We start from the raw sequence: 22,767 nt of genomic DNA, 5'->3' as shown, positions 1-22,767 counted from the left end.
ATACATATACATATATACACACACATGTATGTGTATATATGTATATGTATACACACATACCCTACATCTTTTCCATTCATCTGTTGACAGACATTTGGGTTGTTGCATGTCTTGGCTATTGTAAATAATGCTGCAATAAACGTAGGGGTGCATTTATCTTTTTGATTTAGTGTTTTGCTTTTCTTTGGGTAAATACCCAGTAGTGGAATTACTGGGTCATATGGTATTTCTCTGTCTGTGTTTTTGAGAAGCCTCCATACTGTCTTCCACAGTGGCTGCACCGATTTACATTCCTATCAACAGCACATGAGCGTTTCTTTTTCTCCACATCCTTGCCAACACTTGTTGTTTCTTGTGTTTTTTATTTTTTGCCATTCTGACTGGTGTGAGGTGATATCTCATTGTGGTTTTGATTTACATTTCCATGATGACTAGTGTTGTTGACCATCTTTTCATGTATCTGATGGCCTTTGTATTTTCTGGAAAAATGTTCAGGCCCTCTGTTCGTTCTTTAATGAGATTGTTTGTATTTTTTGTGTTGAGTTTTAGTAGTTCTTTATATATTTTGTATATTAACCCCTTATTGTATATATCCTTGCAAATATCTTCTGTTTAGTAGGTTGCCTTTTTGTTTTGTTGATGGTTTCCTTTGCTTTGCAAATGCTTTTTATTTTTGTATAGTCCCAGTAGTTTATTTTTGCCTATGTTTCCCTTGCCTGAGAGACATATCCATAAATATCTTGCTAAGGCTGATGTCTAAGAGATTACTCCCTATGTTTTCTGTTAGGAATTTTATGGTTTTAGGTCTCACCGATAGGTCTTCATTCTGAGTTTATTTTTGTGGATAATGTAAGAAAGGGGTCCAGTTTCATTGTTTTGCATGCAGCTGTCCATTTGTTCCCAGCACCATTTATTGAAGAGACTGTCTTTACTCCATCGTATATTTTTGCCTCCTTTGTCAAAGATTAATTGACCATATAGGTGTGGGTTTATTTCTAGGCTCTGTATCCTATTCATTGATCTATGTGTCTGTTGTTAAGCCAGTACCAGACTATTCTGATTACTACATCTTTGTAGTATATCTTGAAATCTGGGATTCTGATACCTCCTGCCTTGTTCTTTCTCAAGAGTGTTTTGGATATTCAGGGTTTCTTGTGGTTCCATAGAGTTTCAGGATTATTTGTTCTACTTCTGTGAAAAATGCTGTTGGTATTTTGATAGGGATTGCAATGAATCTGTAGATGACTTTGGGTATTATGGACATTTTAACAGTATTAATTCTTTCAGTCTGTGAACATGGTATATCTTTCTATTTGTGACATCTTCAATTTCTTTCATCAGTTTCTTAAAGATTTTGGAATATAGGTCTTTCACTTCCTTGGTTAAATTTATTCCTAGGTCTTTTATTTTGGTGCAGTTGTAAATGGGATTGTTTTCTTAATATCTGTTCCTGCTACTTCATTATTAGTATATAGAAACAACAGATTTCCATAAATTAATTTTGTATACTGCAACATTACTGAACTCATTTATTAGTTCTGATAGTTTTTTGGTGGAGTCGTTAGTGTTTTCTATATATAGTAGCATGTTATCGGTAAATAGTAACAGTTTAACTTCTTCCTTACCACTTCGGGTGCCTTTTATTTCCTTTCTTGCCTGCTTGTTGGAGTGAAGACTTCCCGTACTGTGTCAAATAAAAGTAGTGAAAATGGAAATCCTTATCTTGATATTGAATTTGAGGAAAAGCTTTCAGTTTTTTACCACTAAGCATGATGCTACCTGTGGGATTTTAGATATGTCCTTTATTACGTTGAGATATATTCTCTCTAAATCTACTTTGTTGTGGGTTTTTATCATGAATGAATATTGTACTTTGTCAAATGTTTTTCTGCATCTATTGAGATGATCACATGGTTTTAGTCCTTCCTCTTGTTGATATGATGTATCACATTGATTGATTTGTGAATATTGAACCACCTTTGCATCCCTGGAATAAATCTCTCTTGATCATGGTGAATGATCCTTTTACTGTGTTATTGAATGCGGTTTGCTAATATTTTGTTGAGGATTTTGCATCTATGATCATCAGAGATATCGACCTGTCATTTTCTTTTTTTGTGGTGTCTCTGTCTGGTTTTGATATCAAGTTCATGCTGGCCTCTTTGAATGAATTTGGAAGTTTTCCTTCTTCTATTTTTTTGTATTAGTTTGATAAGAATAGGTATTAAGTATTCTTTAAATGTTTGGTAGAATTTACCTGTGAAGTCAGCTGGTCCTGGATGTTTGTTTGTTGATGTTTGTTTATTGTTTATTACTGATTGAGTTTCATTACTTGTAATAGGTCTGTTTAAATTCTCTATTTCTTCCTGATTCCATTTTGAAAAATTTTATGTTTCTAGGAATTTACCCATTTCTTTCAGGTTGTCCAATTTGTTGACATATATTTTTTTCAAAATATTCTCTTGTAATTCTTTGTATTTCTGTGGTTTCAGTTACTATTCTCCTCCTTCATTTCTGATTTTATTTATTTGAGTTGACTGTTTTTCTTGATGAAACTGGTTAAAGGTTTATCAATTTTATGTTTTTAAATAATCGGCTGTTGGTTTCATTGATCTTTTCTATAGTTTTTTAGTCTCATTTATTTTCACTCTATTATTTCTTTTCTTAACTAATTTTGGCCTTTGTTTTATTCTTTCTTTCCTAGTTTCTTTTATGGTTAGGTTGCTTGAGACTTTTCATGTTTCTTTAGATAGGCCTGGTTCACTATAAACTTCCCTCTTAGAACTGCTTTTGCTGCATCCCAAAGATTTTGGACTGTTGCATTTTCATTTCCATTTGTCTCCATGTATTTTTTTTCCTCTAATTTCTTTGTTAACCCATTGATTGTTTAGTAGCATGTTGTTTAGCCTCCTTGTATGTGTGTTCTTTTCCAGTTTTGTTGCTGTTGTTGTTGTTGTATTTGATTTCTAGTTTCATACTATTGTAGTTGGAAAAGAGGCTTGATATGATTTCCATCATCTTAAATTTATTGAGGCTTGTTTTGTGTCCTAACGTGGTCTATACTGTAGAATGTTCCATGTGCACTTGATAAGAATGTGTGTGCTGCTCTTTTGATTGGAATGTTCTTTATATATCTGTTAGGTTCATCTGATCAAATGTGTCATTCAAAGCCACTATTCCTTGTTGATTTTCTGTCTGGATATTCTATCCAATGATGTAAGTGGGTTGTTAGGTCAGATCCTCTACTGTTACTGTATTACTGTCAATTTCTTCCTTTATGGCTGTTAATATTTTCTTTATGTATTTAGGTAGCTCCTATGTTTAGTGCATATTTACAGTTGTTACATCCTCTTGTTGAAATGACCCCTTTATTATTATGTAATGCCCTTCTTTGTCTCGTGCTGCAGTCTTTGTTTTAATGTCTGTTTTGTCTGATACAAATATTGCTATCCTGGCTTTTTTTTTTTCTTCTTCTATTTTTTTTCCCATCCCTTCACTTTTACTCTATTTGTGTCTGTAGGTCTCAAGTGAGTCTCTTGTAGGTTCATACAGGTGTAGCATATAGGTGGGTCTTCTTTTTTTATTCATTACCTCACTGTATGTCTTGATTGGCGCATTTAGTCCATTTAATCTAAAGTAATTATTCATAAGTATGTACTTATTACCATTTCGTTAATTGTTTCCTGGTGGTTTTTGTGGTTCTGTGTTCCTTTCTTCTCCTTTTGCTCTCTTCCTTTGTGTTTGATGGTTTTCCTTAGGGTTATGGTGGGACTTGTGTGTGTGTGCGTGTGTGTGTGTGTGTGTATCATTTACAGGTTTTTGATCTTTGGTTGCTCCTGAGTTGGTATATAACATCCTGTATAGTGATTTGTATTAAGTTGATGGTTGCTTAAGTTCTGAAAGCACTAAATTTAGACTCCCTTCTCCACATTTTATGTACATGATGTCATATTTTACATCTTTTTATTTTTTGTATCCTCTGACTAATTTTTATAGATATAAATGATTTTACAACTTTTGTATTTTAACCTCTCTATTAGCTTTATAAGTGATTAATCTACTGCCCTTATAATATGTTTGCTTTTACCTGTGAAATTTTTTTCCCTTCATAACTTTCTGACTTCTGGTTATGTCCTTTAGTTTCCCACTTAAAAAATCCTCTTTAACATTTATTGTAAGTCTGGTTTAATGATGATGAACTTGCTTAACTTTTGTTTGTCTGGGAGACTGTTTACCTCTCCTTCAATTCTCAATAATAACCTTGCTGGGTAGAGTATTCTTAGTTGTAGGGTTTTTTCTTTTCAGCACTTTGAATATATCATGCCATTCTCTCTGGCCTACAGAGTTTCTGCTGGAAGATCAGCTGATAGCCTTGTGGGGTTGCCCTGTATATAATGTTTTTATTTTTTCTCGCTGCTTTTAAAATTCCCTCTTTATCATTATGCCTATTTTGGCAGGGGCAGTAAATTCTTCCTCTTTTTTTTTTTTAATTAGTTTCAGAGGTAGAATTTAGTGATTCATCAGTTGCATATAACACCCAGTGCTCATGACATCAATTGCCCTCCTTAATGCTGATCACCCAGTTACCCCTTCCCCCCAGCTACCTCCCCTCCAGCAACCTTCACATCTTCCCTCTTCCATGTTTGTCAGTTTTAATAGCCTTTTTCAAAGAACCAACTTTTGGCTTTGACTCTTTTTGTACTATTTAATATCCTTTTATCTCACTTCATCTATTTTCTTATGAATTAATCAGTTCTTCTTATTCCAAGTTATAATTGACATTTTAAGCTGTAATTTTCCCGAAGTTATGATTTTGTTACCTTCCATGAAATTTAGTATTATTTTCATTATTTAGTTCCAAGCATTACTTAGCAATTTTGTCCTCAGAATTTTAAAAGGAAATTAAATTTCTGCATGCATAAATAAAAATTTAGCAAGTAGTAAGTATAAAATAGTTTAATTGTCATTATTAAAAACATCAGTGTTTCCTTTTTTTTTTTTTTTTTAAGATTTTATTTATTTATTTGACAGAGATAGAGACAGCCAGCGAGAGAGGGAACACAAGCAGGGGGAGTGGGAGAGGAAGAAGCAGGCTCCCAGCAGAGGAGCCTGATGTGGGGCTCGATCCCACAACACCAGGATCACGCCCTGAGCCGAAGGCAGACGCTCATCCGCTGTGCCACCCAGGCGCCCCAAAAAACATCAGTGTTTCCTAATTGGATTTATTTTTGTATGTGGACTCTCAATTTTCAGGAGCGAGCAAATAAATGAAAGAAAAATGGAGTAAATTAATTAAAACTTAAAAGCAAAACATGTATGGAATGTAAAACAGCTTACACACCTTTATACTTTGCAGTGAGAATTGATTTCAGAATGATTCCAAGATAGAGCAACAATCTCAGTCTTGAAAGAATGAACTTGTTTGGTTAATAGTACCGTTTATCTTGGTGGGGAAAAGATAATTTTTTTGAAGGTTTCAGCAGACTTGAAGCGCTCCATTATCCAGAAATCCAGTTAAAGGAAATCCAGTGAAAGCATTGCTCGTGCTTTCTCTACTTAATTCTTCCCCTTTCCCACCCGCTCCCCACTTAGTGGTCAGGTGCATACCAGAATCTGTCAGAACCTTTGTCCAGTTCTTGGCTTTACAAATAAAAGAAAGGTTGAGCGAATTTTCAGAAGTTTTTCAGAATAATCATTAAAACAATAAAAGTATTTGAAAATAATGTGGGTTTTTTTGAAATTTGGATTTTTTGGTCAAATGTTTTAGCTAGAGAGCATGTAGTTCAAGTGAGTTATGAAAATATATGAAATGCAAAGTGCAATATGCAAATATATGGAGCACTTTTTCTTATGGCTCCTCACTACTTACTGGGACAGAACTTACTGCCTGTGTGTGTAGAGGAGGGTATATCTCCTTGAGATGAGATTCGAATGTTGAGCACATGTTTACAGGAGGCTGTACAAGTCCCTTCCTTAAAAGCCTTCCTGAAATGAACTAAGTAGGTGATAAAATGTAACTTTCTAGGCTGCAGATTTTAGGAATTCATTTAATATGAATGGATTCATCCTGTCATACTGAATATCTAACAAGAAGGAAGAAATTGTCATAATTGTTTTAAGATTATAATTTCTTCATTTTTTCTTTCTTATAAGAAAATTAGAGGTTTTCTTCTTTAGGAAAAATAAAACATTTAAAAATATGAATATTTTCAGTTCTGCTTTTATGGACACATTTCTTACAGAAAAATACTTGCATAAAGAAGTATGTGTGGTAAATGAACTTTTATGCTGTTAATTGAATGGCTGAAGTTCCATGGCTAAAGAGTAGATTTTTATCAGAGCCATCTTTTTTTTTTTTTTTTTTTTAAATCTCAGAACATATTCAAAATATAATGACACTGGAAGAATCTGTTCAACATGTGGTCATGACTGCTATTCAAGAGGTATGTTTTTATTATGTTCACATATGTATGAAAATCCTTAACCAAATGACACAAAAATTTTCACATCAGTCTTAGGGATGTATATTTTTCAATCTGTATAAACTTGCCCTTTGCAGCAGGTTTACTTCCCTTAAGCTAGTGCGTCTTCCCTTCTTTTTTTTTACCCTTATCTTAAGACTTCAAGCCTATCTTTTTTACCCTATCTTTTTACCCTTACCTTATCTTAAGACTTCAAGCCCAATTTTAGTACTTCTGTATTTTAAAAGATAAATTAATATTGTCAGGTTCCCTTAGATAACTTCACCTGAGCAGGATAAACAACCTCTGACCAGAAAATTAATTTTTATTTCTTCTTTTTTTTCCTGCCAATTAGAACAGTCTTTCTTGAAATTTTAAAGTGTGTGTGTAAATATATCTTATATTCATTTTCAGAATGTTAGTACTGTGAGCAAATGTGGTGATAGGTTTGGGATCCAGGTAGCCTGGGTTTAAGCCAGTCTAGTTGTGTAAAGTCAGCCAGAAGGATTCAGAATTCATGTGGTATATGTTGATTCTTAACATCAGCCTGAAAGGCTGAGATGATGTGGAATGTGAAGGAGACCCGAGGGATTAGTGAGGGCAAACGTAGTTTGGCAGGGGCATGATTTGGAGGGAGACCTCTTTGTGCACCCTGAGTTTGCATTGTTGGCTTGAATTTAAAGCATCACAACAATAAATCTGCCTTTCAGATGCAAAAAAGTTATCTTTTATAGGAACCTTTCTTTCATATAATTGTAACTCCTACTTTTAAAATGACTTCTCAGATTAGGAATTTTACCATATCACTCATTTAAAGGCTGTATTTTAAGTGTTAATTCATTTTATGGAAGAATCTTTTTTATTATTTATTATTTATTTTCTTAGTTTTATTTAGTATTTCATCTTTTAGAACTTGGATTGTAATTTTTCACTATACAGGTATTTTAAATATATCTGTGTATTTCAAGTACACCTTACTTCTGATGTCCTCACCGATGTAATGGTTGAACATTGTGTTATTTAGCTTAAGCCTCTAATAAAATTTTTATTTGAATAATATTCTAAGAATCATCAGATTATGGCAAAGGAAAACTAAATATAAAGCATTTTACTGTCCTTTCAAGTAAACCTATTTTTACTTCATAACATCTCTTTGTTGTACTTAACTTTACTATTTTAATTTCCTAGTTGATGAGTAAAGAAATATTGAGCTCTCCTACAAATGATGCTGTTGGAGAATTAGAGCAACAGGTTAGTATCTCAGTAATGGGAGAAAGTGTTGAAAAAAACAGTCATACGGTTCTTTGACCAATGAGTATCATAAGGCTTTCATTGGAGAACATATGCAATTCTGTTTTTCTCCATGAAATTAGGTTGTTTATTCTGTAATATCTCAGCTGAATATTATTATGCATTCCTTCATGAATGCAATTAGTATTGGTCTCCAGAATTTTTTATGCTCGTGTTCAAAGAGCTGAGTGACATTGAACTTTTCTTCTGAAACTTATAATACATATGTGGCTCATTCTAGATGGTTACACAGTTAATAGTAGACAATATAAAAATTCTGCTAATTTCTAACTTATCTAATAAGTTAATATAATTTTTGTCATGTTGAAGAAACATCTCCAAAACCCTGTGCTCAGGGCTCTTTTCCCTAGTTCTACTACATGACTGTTTCACAAGAGGAAAGAGGCACACCCCTCTGACATGTAACCCAACCTGGGCTGTAGCAGAAAGGATACAAGGACAGGCAAATGCATCTAGTACTTATTCTGTTACATTTTTGAACATTTGTTTTTTATGAGTGTCACCAGTCATCTCGTGAAATATTTCAGATTAAAACTTTTTCTATGAAACTTTTATTTGAATTTAAACATACTGTGTTTTTTCTAAGTTTTTTGTAATGAAATTAAACAACATCCTCTAATACTCTGTTGTTTAAATATTTCATAAAGAGTGTTGTATGAAAGGGGAGAAGGTTAGCACTTCCTTTGACAAAGATGAAAGAGGCCCTTGGGCCTGATAGCACACAACACACTTCAGGCATTGCCACCTACCTCATGGCATCTAACCATCATTTTGTTGTTGTTATTGAATCATTATATTATACACTTACAACTAATATGGTACTGTATGTTAATGATATTTCCATTTTTAAAAAATGCACATTGAACCAAAAAATCTTTTCATAAAGATTCACATAAAATTTTATTTCTGTATGACCATAGCATTAAACATTAATGAGGCTGTGTGAATATTATTCACAGAAAAACATTGAGACTTATTTGCTAATAGATAAATTTTTTTACAGTTTTTATTTAAATTCCAGTTAGTTAACAAACTGTAATATTAGTTTCAGGTGTACAATATAGTGATTCAACACTTCCATACATCACCCAGCGCTCATCATGACAGGTGCTCTCCATAATCCCCATTACCTACTTCACCCATCTCCCCACCCATTTCCCTTCTGGTAACCACCAGTTTGTTCTCTACAGTTAAGTTACAAAATTCAAAAAACAGATAATGCAATTAAGAATTTGGCAGAAGACATGAATCGACATTTTTCCAAAGAAGACCTACAGATGGCCAGCCCACAGAGGAGAAGATGCTCAACATCACTGATCGTCAGGGAAATGCAGATCAAAACTACAAGGACTGTCTCCTTTACTGCCGCATCCATGTTAGGGAAAAGCACAGCCATTTATTTGATTTGGGGTCATTGTAAATGCATGATTTCCATCCACAGTTAGACCCTTCAACATTGTCCTGTACTAATCAACACCTTCTCCCATTACCCAACAACTATTTCACACAACTATCCATTTGCATAAAGTCACCTTAAAATCTTCCCACTTACTCTGAGTAGTCAGTTACTTATTGAGTGTCCACTATGTGCCAGAGACACTGCTAAGTGCTTTTCCTATATTGTATAATTGGCTCAGTAAGCCTAGAAAAATTTCAAACGGAGACACAAAGAGAGTAAGCTTGTTAATAAATTTTAATAACCATTTTTAATATCAGTATATATATGTATGTACATATATTTTTCCGTTTGTATCAAAACACTTCTTACTAAGAATCAGGACATTTTGTGTTTCAGCTTAAAAGGGCCTTGGAAGAACTTCAAGAAGCACTAGCAGAAAAAGAAGAACTGAGGCAAAGATGCCAAGAACTAGATATGCAGGTGTGGAAAAGAACCAATCCGAGAAAAATGTCCTCTTTATTACAAAGGTTTTATTGTAAATAATTCATTAGTAAAGTGTTTTGGAGGTTGGGTTTCATTTCATGGAGGGCAGATTTAAAGTATTTGTTATAGGCTTGAATATTCAAGCATGAATTTCATAATTATTTTTCTCTTAGAGTTAAAAATTGCTAACTTAACTCTTTCTTTGAGAAAATCATTTTAATTGTAGAATTTCAAGTATTTAGATGAGCCTTTAGTTTCTTTTGTAAAAAGAAGAAATTAAAATCTCTCTTGCATAGAATGTGAACATTTAAGTGAGGTCATTTATGGAAGTATTTAGAAGTGCTCGACCCCCCTCATAAATGCGAGTACCAAGTTTGTTTTGCTAACACGTACGTGTATCTGAACACATGCATATATAATTCTTGAGTTCTTATGTGCGTACATGTTAGCAAGATAAACTTGGTGTGAGAGACAGTAGTTAATGGTTAGTGGGGTAGATTGTCAAACCAGTCCGCCTATATTCAGACCCAAGCCATGTTACGAGCTCGTTGTGTCCTCTCAGGCAAATTGCTTAATTTCTTTATAGTTCAATTTTCTCTTTTGATGTGATAATACTGTACATCTCCAGAGTGATTATGACGATTAACTGAGTTAATATACATTAAGCACTTAGAACAGGACCTGACACACATAAGTGCTATGTGTGTTTGCAAGTATTGTTATTGTTATATGAAAATGCAAATACAAAGGTTATGCAGTAAGTCTTGAAAAAGTATGCAAAAGGATAAATGTACCATCCTAATATGCTATATGTAAATTGCATGTTTTTGTTCAAATAATGAGTTACATAAATAATTTACTCTCTGAAAAGTATGAAGACAAGGAACAAGGGTTGTGGTAGCATTATCCTTGCTGATGCATTATATATCCTATCCTATAATGATAGGGATGGGTAATGTTTCTTACCCTTAAGGGCTTACAGATAAGGAAAGGAGAGTGACTCGGCTCAAGGTGACTCAGCTACTTAAGGCAGTGGCAGCACTGGAATCCTGGTCTTTTAACTACATCTTTAAAAAATCAGTCCTGTGTTTGAAGGAAGCTAATGTTTATGATTTTATTTATTTATTTGAGAGAAAGAGAGCATGAGTAGGGGGAGGGGCAGAGGGAGGAGGAGAGAATCTCAAACAGACTCCTCCCCCGAGCAACGTGGGACTGGATCTCATGACCCTTATTCCCAGCCCATGCTAGGGGGATGGGGGTGATCCACAGAAATCTTGATATTTCTCACTGCAGTCTTTCCAATCAGGAGGGAAGTAACTCTTAATTCTTTCTGTTTTCTTTCACTGGACTGGGGAGGGGAGACTAAGACCCTAAGGGGCCTGACTCCTTTTTTTTTTTTTTTTTAAGATTTTATTTATTTATTTGATAGAGAGCATGCACGAGCACAAGCAGGGGTAGTGGCAGGCAAGAGAGGGTGAGAAACAGGCTTCCCCCTCAGCAGGGAGCCCGATGTGGGCCTTGATCCCAGGACCCCAGGATCATGACCTGAGCCAAAGGCAGACACAACAGACTGAGCCACCCAGGCGCCCCAGCCCAGCCCCACTCCTTCTGACAGAAACCAAGGCTGTAGAGCTACACACTACATGGAGGGAATGGTGTGATGCCCCAAGGAATTCCTCCCTGGAAGTGGGATATACTTCTCACCACCCTGGTGAAAGGTATTTAAACCTCAGACATGAGAGCGTAGCCCAGGTGTTATAAAAACACTGCTCATTGTCTCAGCTCACCCCCCTCCTTCCCTAACTATTCACAAGGCTGTGGAATGGTGTGGAGGGAAAACAGTCCCAACAATAACTTAGAAGGGAAGACATGCTGGGTCTTTGGTACAGTGGAGGAGGGGGTCCAAGAAGTCTTCAACTGCACCAGAAAATATAAGGTACCGTAACTGCCAGTGAAGCATGAGTTAGTCGAAAAGAATGAAAGCATGGCATCTGTGCAAACATTGCAGGTTAAAGAGCATGAAGAAGACTTTGGCCAGGCCTAGAGAATAAGCTTGCTTCATGTTGTATAGCAATGGCAGGGACACATCAGTAACATAGGCTAGGTGGCGGCACAGCGAAGTGAGATTTATAGGGGAATCGTAGATCTATAGAACAAGTCAGCGGGTGTGTTAGTCACCAGGCTTTATCCTAGGTAAGCTCCTGAGCTTCAAGAACAAAGGAACAAGTACTTAGTCACTCAGGTAGAAAAGGCAAATCACCCACGAAGACAAAATCAGGCTCCCCTAGGACCTGAATGCTAGACTATGGAAGGGCGGTGTCTGCAGAGTGCCCAGGCAGGGAAGCGGCCCTGGGCCCAGAGGGCGCAGTGCACTCAGGAGCCACTCTTGGAGAAACTACTTGATGCAGTTCAGCTAGCAAACATGGTTTAATCGGAATAAAGAATGCAAAAGTGGAGATTCTGTGGTGAAGCTTGAAGCCTTTTAAATACAAGCTATGTTGGTTGTATGCAAATTACGGTTTTAAATATTGGGACAAGCGAAATTCTGATTCAGGAAATCAGGAGGCAGGCCCAATAATATGTACTTTAAAAAAAGAAAGAGAAAAATCTCCATGTGACATTTTGATGTGAAGTTTTGAGAAACTCTGGTGTAGTCTTCTAGTTCTGTTCCCGTCAGGATTATTAGGGGGCCTTCAGGCAAGTTATGATGTGTTTGCCAGTGGCTTTTATTCTGCCTTTCCCAGCCATTCTTCCTAACATCTGGCAGCAGTAGGAAGCGGTCCGTCGCCTACTGCCGGAGCAGTGGCTGGTCATTCTTGCTCACAATGTTAGAGAAAACACGCTCCTGCCCACAGTTGTACAAGATGAGTTTCTGTCTGAGGCAGTGATTTTCAGACTCTGATGTGATAAAGGGGGACTCCCGCTATAGAATTCTCTATTTCATTGTTGTTGTTGTTGTTTTTTAAAGATTTTATTTATTTATTTGACAGAGAGACACAGGGAGAGAGGGAACACAAGCAGGGGGAGTGGGAGAGGAAGAAGCAGGCTCTCAGCGGAGGAGCCTGATGCGGGGCTCGATCCCAGGGCTCCCAGAGCGCTGGGATCACGCCCTGAGCCAAAGGCAGACGCTTAAGGACTGCACCACCCAGGCACCCCATCTATTTCATTGTTTTTAAATATGCAAATGGTATACAAGAATTAAGTTAAATCTGGGTGATACGAGAAAATGAGTCCTTTTTTTTTAGCTTTTTGAATTTTTCTGTCTCTTAAATAACTCAGGGAGAAAGAGAGGGAAGGAGAAGGAAAAAGAGACGGAAAGAGGGAGAGAGAGACAGCAACAAAGGAGACACAAAGAAATAGAGAAAAAAAAGAGGGGTAAAGGCAGGTACATTATGAACCTAAAGAAAATATCACCATGGGAGCTTGTTAAAGGAGATGTCTAGAACCCACTACTGGACATTCTAAGGCATAGATGGGAGGGTGTGGTACAAGGAATTTGCATGTTTACTACCCCGTCTTTCAGTCTGGTTAAAGGGAGCTCTGAAGCCACACTGTAAACCGTGGATAGGAACCAGGTTGGTTAAACATCTGGGGTTGAAAACTAAATTTACCGTTCCTCGCTGCCTTCTTTAGAGAGTTCTGACCCGTTTTGGAAGACGGGGGTATTGTTTCTCTTCAGTTGATCTTTTTGTGACAGCCTATTCCCTCCAGCTAGAATGAGATATTCTTTTCTTTGTGTCCCACCCCCACCCCGTGGTATGCTTCCATCAAAGCACCTTGAACATTTTCTGTTGCATAATTATTGACATTTCTACCATAAGGATACTCAGGTTCACACTCTTGTTCTTTCGTGTATCTCGATCACTTAGGGTTGTACCTGACGGGTAATAGTCACTAAGCTGCTTACATGGCAAGGATGGATGCATGCCTTAAGAGAAAGAGATTTCTCTTCCTCGTCTGCCTGCGTAGGGACAGTTTCCCGAGCCTTTGTTGTTGCTCATCAGGAGGACCGTGATTGTAACCTGCCTGTACTATAGTTAAAGGCACTCACTGGACTTTAATTTCCTATTCCTAGTTCACCGTGTCAATATATAGTCTTATGCACATAACTGGGTTGATTTAATTACACCTATTGAAAAAAATAAACAATCGCAAACCTACGTAGTAATATGTTGAAAGTCAGAAGAGGTCAAAGATTCATTTATTTCAAACAAATCTTAGTAAAATCATATATAAACTTCTGGTCTTAACAAAGGTTATAGCCTAGCTGTAAATTTTTAAAGATATTTTTAAATGGAAAAGAAAAAGGAATTGTTTATATATGTAAGTAAAATAACAAGGTATCAGATACTGATATTGATGTGGTTCTAAAATTACATATTTTTATCCATTTTAAAATGTAAGCAAACAGTCTTAATGTGCAAATGGATTCAATTCAGCTCTTTGTTATTGATTCATTAACGAAATAATGTGCTTATCCCTGAAGGCATGATATGTAAGTGATAATTTTCTACTATGAACCTAAAATAACTTTGTGCATATATGTGTGTGTATTTTAGCTTCCTAGGTAAGAGCATCCTAATAGTAAATTTATAACTAAAAGGGGAACAAATTAATTTTTTGAAGTTTATTGGTACATAATTTTAGAGATGTAGAAACATTTTCTTCCCAAACCAGGGCAAGCATAACATATTGAAGATATTCTCCTTATGTGAATTAACTGTTTTCTCTGTATTCATTCATTAATTAATAAGCATATTAATTAATTAACTCTGTTTTCTCTGTATTAATAAGTATATTAATTAATTCATTTAATAAAAATAATCAGATTATTTCGATTTCTTTTGTTTGACTCAAACCTCCTAGACCCAAAATTCCAGATTTGGAAGGATCCTTAAAAATTATCTAGTCTGATTGACCAAACTAATTTAATGGCTTGTCACAATTATAATGTGAACTCTGTAAGTTTTTTTGCTGTTGATGCTTATGTTTGTATATTTGTTTTTTAGGTGACTGCACTTCAAGATGAAAAGAATTCATTAGTTTCTGAGAATGAGATGATGAATGAAAAACTTGACCAGTTGGATGGCTCTTTTGATGACCCAAATACAATGGTTGCAAAAAAGTATTTTCATGCACAGTTACAACTAGAACAATTACAGGAAGAAAACTTCAGGTAGCATTTTTAGTAAAAATCCTTCCATAGAGTTCCATTAAACTAAGAACTAAAAAATCCTATCAACAACTAATTATTAAGCATTTTATAGTATGCTGTAGCCTCCTGGAGCTTTATAGCATGCTTAGAACACTGATTACGTTCTGAAAATACCAAATGGTACAAGTGGTTCCTGCCTTCACAGGACTTGCAATCTAGTTAGCAGGTGGGATATGTCTATAAAATCAAAACAGTTCAAAATAACTTGTGATAAGGGCCAAATGAAGGCCATGTGCAAGTCCAATAGGAGTTAAAGGGAGTGACTGCGGAGGCTGAGGGAGAATGGGGCATCTTATATAGGAGAGGGAACCTGATAATAAATGGAGAAAATGGAAATCTTAAGCTAAAGAGATGCTTTCTATTTTAACTTTCGTTTCTTCTTTAAAAAAAAAAAAAAGGTCTTATACATTTTGCCTTTAATAAACATTGTCTCTTGTGTGCTTGCTGCTGAGCTTGGAACTATGGGGCCTTGAGAGTAGGCACGGTAACTGTACTCTGTGTTTTTTTTGTTCCTTTTTTTGTTATAATATCAAACTTAAACACAAAAACAGATGCAAGAATAGTGCAAAGAACTCCTTCATACCTTTTACTCAGATTCTACAAGTGTTTTGCAGGTTTTTCCATTCTCTTTAGCGGTCTCTATACATATGCTTATGGGTTCACATGTTTTTTTCTGAACCACTTGAGAGTAAGTTGGGCCCATGCACCTTTATCCCTGTATACTTTGGCATATGTTTCTAAAACAAAAAAACTCTCTTGTAAACCACAATATAGTGATTAAAATTAGGGAATTTGTCATTGATACAATATTATTATCTGATCTACAGATCATATTCAAATTCCATTAGTCGTCTCATTGTCCTTTATGGCTATTTTTTTTTTCCTGATTCAGAATCCAATCCAGGATCATGCATTGCATTTAGTAATGGATTCTTTTTTTTTTCTTTTTTAAGATTTTTATTTATTTATTTGACAGAGAGAGAGAGACAGCGAGAGAGGGAACACAAGCAGGGGGAGTGGGAGAGGAAGAAGCAGACTCCCAGTGGAGGAGCCCAGTGGGGGCTCGATCCCAGAACGCCGGGATCACGCCCTGAGCCGAAGGCAGACGCTTAACGGCTGAGCCACCCGGGCGCCCTATTAGTAATGGATTCTTATTCAGTGGTCTATAAATCCATAGCTATCATCATTTATTTAATGGTAAAATTGTCCCAGATTCGACCACCAAGAAGTCTTTCAGTTGGCCCCTGTGTCCTTTCAACCCGTTACTATCCGTTAAGCACTTTCTTACTCTCTGGCACAACAAAATATTCTAGACACATCTCGTCCTTTCCCGGCTCTGTGATCAGTCATTTCTCCAGGGATCCCTAATTCCTTTTAGTGTTCAGTGTTGTTTAGAAACAAAGATCTAGTGCTCCAGATGAGTTTTTCTGTCATTGCTTCTAGCCCCCTTTGTTGTACAGAGCTAGGAAGTATATTTGTCCGTATTCACACTTGCCTGTGTTCATACACTCATATATACACACGTCTGCATTGGTTTTTATGTCTCTCACTGTGAACAATGAGTTCGTTTTGACATCTTTCATTTTAGTTCTGTGTTTTGGGGGATCATTCTGATCTCCGTTTTCATATTGTAAACCCCTTCTCCAATGATGAGAAACCTGGCTCCCATTTTCCTCAATATATTTACTCATATACTTAATCCCAGAACACAGAGAAAGTAATTTAAGAATTGCTAACCTTACCTTTGTAATAAAGCAAACTATTAATAAGACGTCAGTATGTTTACAGTTCTTTTGCAAGGTAACATTTACATATTGTAAGATGAATACTAAGTACAATTTAACATGTCTTAACGAATGCACAAGTCTGTGTAATTTCACACTTGACTCAATATACAGTTCATTTCAATCACTGAAGAAAGTTCCTTTATGCTTCTTCCCAGTCAACACCTACCTCCCAGAGGCTAATTATTCTGATTATTTTTTACCATAGGTGGGTTTTCTCTGATCTAGAATGTCATATAAATTGAACCATGCAGTATGAACTCCTTGGTGACTGGCTTCCCTTGCTCATCATGTTTGCGAGATTCATCTATGTTTTGAATGAATCTGTAATTGTTTTTTTTTTTTTATGGCTGAGTAGTATTCAAATATTTGGAATTACTCCACGTTATACACACTTTTATTTATCCGTTTTCCTTTAGATGATGGGCATTTGGGTTTCCAGATTTTGTCAGTAAAACTAGTCTGAACATTGTAATACAAGCCTTTTTGTAGACATATTTTTTTCTTATTTCTCATTGGTAAATATATAGAGTGGTGTTGCTGACTTATGCAGTAGCTCTGCGTTTATTTTAAAAGATACTGCCAAGCCATTTTCCAAAGTGGTCATAACATGTTATACTTCCGTGAGCAGTCTGTGGCTTGCTGCTCTAGTTGTTCTGCCTGCGTGGCATAATTCTTACCTGTCTTTTTAGCTAAATAGTTCAGGAAAAGTGTAGTAGTATCTCCTTATGGCTTTAATTGGCATTTTCCTGATAACCAGCGATGCGATAAGCCCCTTTTCACGTGCTTATTGGAAATATATCTTACTTTGTGAATTGTTTCTTCACACTGTTGAACTGTTTTTAAATTGGGTTGTCATTATCAATTAGTTGTAGGACTTTTTAAAAATTTGGATGCAAATCCTTTGTCAGATATGTGCATAATAATATTTCACTTGTTTTGTGGCTTGCCTTTGCATTTTTTAAATGGCGTCTTTCAATGAATAGTAGTTCTTAGCTTAGATGAAGTTTATTTTATCGATATTTTTAATATTGGTGTTTTTGTGTACTGCCCTGTCTTTCATACCATGAAGATAATCTCTACTGTTCTTTTCTAGAACCTTCACAGTGTTATCTTTTACATGTAAGCCTATGTTCCATCTTGAATTGATTTTTTTTTTAATAGTGTACAGTCAAGCTTTATTTGTACTATTTTTATTTTCTCTGTGGGTATCTAGTTGTTACAGTATCATCATTTGAAAAGATTTTAGTTTTACTCCAGAATCCTTTGTACCTTTGTGAAAAATGATATAACCATAAAATTTGGGTCATTTTCTGGACTCTTTAATTCTTTTCCATTCATCAGTTTGTCTTTGTACCTATATGGTATGGTCTTGATTACTTTAGCTCTAGAAGAAGCTTAAAATCAGGTAGTGTAAGTATTCCAACTTTGTTCTTTCTTTTCAAAATTTGTTTTGGCTATTCCATGTCTTCTTCATTATCACTTAAAATTGAGAGTTAGCTAGTCAGTTTCTGTGTTAAATAACCTTCTGTGATTATGGTTTAGGTTGTATAAAATTGATATCTTAACTATATTGAGAATTTCTATATGAATTTAGTATCTTCATTTATTTGTCTTTAATTTCTCTCAGCAACGTTGTGGTGTTGCCAGCAGAGAAGTCTTATGTGTGTTTTATTAACTTTATTCCCAAGTAGATGTTATTACAAATATAATTAAAGTTATTCTGTAAAGTGACTGCTAATATGATTTTTATATATTGAAATTGATCTTATATTTTGAAACTTTTATGTCTTGTAAAGTTTCTTAATTCACTTGATTTTAGTAATTTGTTTATGTAGAAAATCTGAGGCATCCACAATCATCTAATCTATTAATAGAGCTTTACATCTTCCTTTAATTATTTCTGCCCTCTATTTTTCTTGCATTGAGCAAGAACAGACATCTTACTTTGTTCTAGGTCTTAGGGGGAGGACATTCAGTTAAGTATCATCAAGTATGATGCTTGCTGTAGAGTTTTTTAATGTGCTTTTTATCATTTTGGAGGAGTTCCTGTTTATTTTGGGCTTTCTTAGAGTTTTTATCATTAATTGGTATTGACTTTTGACAAATGATTTTTCTACATCTTGAAATGACAGAGTGGTTTTTCTTTTTCATTGTTTTATTACGATCGTTTCGTTTTTTGAATGATGAGCAATCTTATATTTCAGGGTTAGACCAATTTGGTCATACTTATTATTCTGCATATATATGACTGGATTCAGTTTGCAAATATGTTGAAATAATTTTTTTGATTGTCTTCATATAAATATTGGTCTATAACTTTTTTCTCTTGTAATGTCTTTTTCAGGTTTTGTTGTCAGAGTTCTGCTAGTCTCATAGAATAATTGGGAAGTATTCTCTCCTCTATTTTCTGAAAGAGTTTATGTAAGAATGATATTATTACTTCCTTAAATGTTTGATAGAATTTATCAGTAAAACAGTCTGGACCTATGGGTTTCTTTGTGAAAGGACTTTTTAATGACAAATACAATTTCGTTAATGGTCATAGGGCTTCTCAGGTTTTCTATTTCATCTATGTCAGTTTGATAAGTTATGCTTTTCAGGGTGTATGTTTATTTCATTTAAGTTATTGAATTTATTGGCATAAAGTTGTTCATAGTATTCTTTTTTTGTCCTTTTAATGACTGTAGGAGCTATACTGATACTTTTTCATTCCTGATATTGGTAACTTGTGAGGTTTTTTTTCTCATTTTTCTTGATCTTACTAGGGTTTCATTAACTTTATTAATCTTTTCAAACACTTTATTAGCTTTCCATATTATTAGTTTTAGATCTCCGTTCTCTTTCTTTCTTTCTTTCTTTTTATTTACTTTGGATTTAATTTGCTGTTCTTTTCCTGAACTCTTAAGGTTGAAACTTAGATGATTGATTTTAAGCCTTTCTTCATTTCTAATATAAGCCTTTAAAATTGTAAATTTTCCTCTAAGCACTAGTTTAGCTGGGTCCCCAAAGTTTGACTGGTTGTCTTTCTGTTGTTATTCGTTCTGAAATATTTTCTAATTTCCTTTGTGATTTCTTCCTTGATCTGTGAGTTATTTAGAAATGTGTTGTTTAATTTCCAAGCATTTAAGGCTTTTCTAGATTTCTTATTGTGGCTAATTTCTAATTAAAGTCTCTTGTGGTTAGAGAACATATTTCACAAGATTTCAGTCTTTTGATACTTATTAATACTTATTGTTTGGCATCTTTCATTGTGATGAGTGTTCCATGTGCACTTGTAAAGGATGTGTATTCTGTAATTTTTGACTGACATGTTCTATACCTGTCAAATCAGTTTGGTTAATAGTGTTGTTCAGAGCTCTTCTGTATTTTTACTGATACTGTTGTTTCTGTCATTTATTAGAGACTGGTATTAAACAGTTATTGTGGATTTGTAGATTTCTGCCTTTGATTCTGTCAGTTTTTGCTTCATGTATTTTAAAACTCTTTATAGGTATATACATGTTTATGATATGGCTTTCTAATGAATTGACCCTTTTATAATTATGAACTGTCTCTATCTTTGATAATACTCTTTTGTCTTAAAATTTATTTTGTTTGATGCCAGCATAACCACCCCAATTTCTTTTTCTTACTGTTTGTGTGGTGTTTTTTAAATCTTTTTACTTTTAATCTATCTGTGCCTTTATATTTAAACCATCTCTTGTTATTAGCATATATTTGAGCCTTGCTTTGTTATTTAGTCTGATGGTCTCTGCCTTTTTAATTGGTATGTTAGTCTGTTTGCCTTTTATGTTATTTTTATTCTGACTGTATTTAGGTCTGTCAGTTTGCTGTTTTTCATTTGTCATATATCCTTTTGTTTTTCTTTTCTGCATTCCTTTGGGTAAATCAAATAATTTTTTTAATATTTGTATTCACTGTATTTTCTTTTTACTTTTTGTTGTTGCCATCAAATTTAAGTATTTACCCTTAATTTATTATAGTCTATTTAGAGTTAATATTTTACCACTTTGCATGTGATGTATATTTTTGAGTAATTTTAATAAACATCTATACATTTTATCCTCATCTTTTGAGATTAAAACTCTTATTAGAGCTAGAGATAGTGAAGCACAGTGTTTGAGAAGTGAAAATGAAAATTCAGAACATTAAGTTTATTCTCAGCCAATTTCAAATCCAGGAGCTGAAAGTGTCTTATTCCTTTAGCCTTTCTTTTGAGTGTGGAATTAAAAAAAAAAAAAAAAAAAATTTTTTTTAAAGTACGTCTTGCTAAGCACATGTCTCAGCAAGAAAACAAATGATGGAAACTACATTATAAGTACTTGTTTTCTTTACTCAAGGCTTGAAGCTGCAAAAGATGATTACCGTGTTCACTGTGAAGAACTTGAAAAGCAACTAATTGAATTTCAGCATAGGAATGATGAACTGACCAGTCTTGCTGAAGAAACAAGAGCCCTGAAAGATGAAATAGATGTTCTTAGGTATGGCATATCTAACTATAATTATGTCACTTCTGAGTTATCCCTTAGTCATTTTGGTATCCTATATTCTAATCAGGGATTCTTAGGTTTTTCCTGTGTATCAAGTACTGATCAGTTTTTATCTGGGCTCCTACTCTTTACTTATTATGTGTTTGTTGATGGTAATGGTAGTTTAAGTATAATATTCAATTCTTGTTAGCACAATTTTTTTTTTTTTTAAGAGAGGGAGGATGAGGGGAGGGCAGGAGCAGAGGCAGAGGGGGAGAGAGAGAATACCAAGCAGGCTCCCCTCTTAGCGCAGAGCCAGGCATGGGGCCCGATCCCATAACCCCGAGATCATGACCCGAGCCGAAATCGAGTCAGACACACACAACCGACTGAGCCACCCATGTCAGCACAATTTCATATTAGAATTTGTAAACCCAAAATGATACCTTTTTTTTATAACTGTGTAAGCTGAATTACTTTTAGATTCATTTAGCTTGACCTCCTTGTACTCATTAGTGTATCTTGTGAACTTTTTACATAAGGGAAAGCATTCTCAATCCATATTTTGGCATTTGATATAAAATAGGTATAGGTAAATATCTTAACATTTGTTTCAGGGTTACCCCAAGGTTCTCTTATTGTCTTTGATAATATATAAAGTTTTTATTTGGCTTTTGCCTATGAAATGTTAAGCAAACAGACTCTATATGCTGTTTATATTTTGTTAAATTTTCTTAATGGGCCATTTTGTTGCACAGTTTTTATGTCCATTTGAAACAAAATCTTTATACCCATTCATTTGAACCTGCTTGTGATGGAAAGTGATTTATGTATTTACTTTTGCTCTAGCCCAGTTGGTCAGGTAAGCACAACTCTAAAGCAAAGTGCTTACAGATTGTAAGTTGAGTCAACTTCCTAAGTTTATCGAATACTTAGAATAAAACTGTACTGAATGCTATACACAAAGCAAAGTTGGCCTATAAGCAATGGAGAAGCTTAGAATTATTCAGCTGCTTTTGCAAAACTATTTTTTATACATTGTGCTGTGTGAAATGGTTTGATAATTTAATTTGTCAAATTTAAGGCATTTTTGTTTTGATGCCCTTACAGCAAAAAGGTTCAGTGCTGAACTTGAGTCTTTTTCCAAAGTTCCCACAAAGTTTATTTCTTTTGTCCTTCTCATTTTCTTTCTTTTTTCCTTTCTTTTTTTTTGTTTCAGCCAATTGATTGTTTATCTGGTTGACTAACTTTACAGGCAGAATAAAATTGTCATATGCGTTTACTAGTTCTTACCCAGTAATGTGCAGTCTTTATTATCATAGGGCTACCTCTGATAAAGCAAATAAACTTGAGTCAACGGTCGAGATATATCGTCAGAAGCTACAGGATCTGAACGACCTTCGCAAGCAGGTGAAAACTTTACAAGAAACAAACATGATGTATATGCATAATACAGTCAGCTTAGAAGAAGAATTAAAGAAGGCGAATGCAGCACGTACGCAGTTAGAAACATACAAGAGGCAGGTGAGAAAATATCTTATTTTTTTAAAATAAAATCAAAAGAGCGCAACTTACTTTTTGATACTTTTCGAAACTTTCCTTTTGACACTTTAAGAATGATAGAGATGTGAAGAAACATTGC

The 22,767-nt window shown here is 34.8% G+C and overlaps 1 protein-coding gene and 1 non-coding gene across 2 annotated transcripts in view; both read left to right on the top strand.

Moving 5' to 3' along the window:
* Positions 1 to 22,767, top strand: part of HOOK1 (hook microtubule tethering protein 1) — a 62,945-nt gene that overhangs the window by 20,143 nt on the left and 20,035 nt on the right. The window contains exons 6-11 of the mRNA XM_026497965.4: positions 6,376 to 6,443; positions 7,650 to 7,712; positions 9,568 to 9,651; positions 14,664 to 14,830; positions 20,997 to 21,137; positions 22,448 to 22,649. Of these exons, the coding sequence (XP_026353750.1) occupies positions 6,376 to 6,443; positions 7,650 to 7,712; positions 9,568 to 9,651; positions 14,664 to 14,830; positions 20,997 to 21,137; positions 22,448 to 22,649 (725 nt within the window). The remainder of the gene's footprint in view (positions 1 to 6,375; positions 6,444 to 7,649; positions 7,713 to 9,567; positions 9,652 to 14,663; positions 14,831 to 20,996; positions 21,138 to 22,447; positions 22,650 to 22,767) is intronic.
* Positions 8,421 to 8,547, top strand: LOC113254835 (U6atac minor spliceosomal RNA). The gene has a single exon (XR_003315961.1). It is a non-coding gene; the product is annotated as a U6atac minor spliceosomal RNA (small nuclear RNA).

The sequence above is a fragment of the Ursus arctos genome, unplaced genomic scaffold (genome assembly GCF_023065955.2).
Source record: "Ursus arctos isolate Adak ecotype North America unplaced genomic scaffold, UrsArc2.0 scaffold_12, whole genome shotgun sequence".
NCBI classification, from domain to species: Eukaryota; Metazoa; Chordata; class Mammalia; order Carnivora; family Ursidae; genus Ursus; species Ursus arctos.
This window is presented reverse-complemented; position numbering and strand designations above follow the sequence as displayed.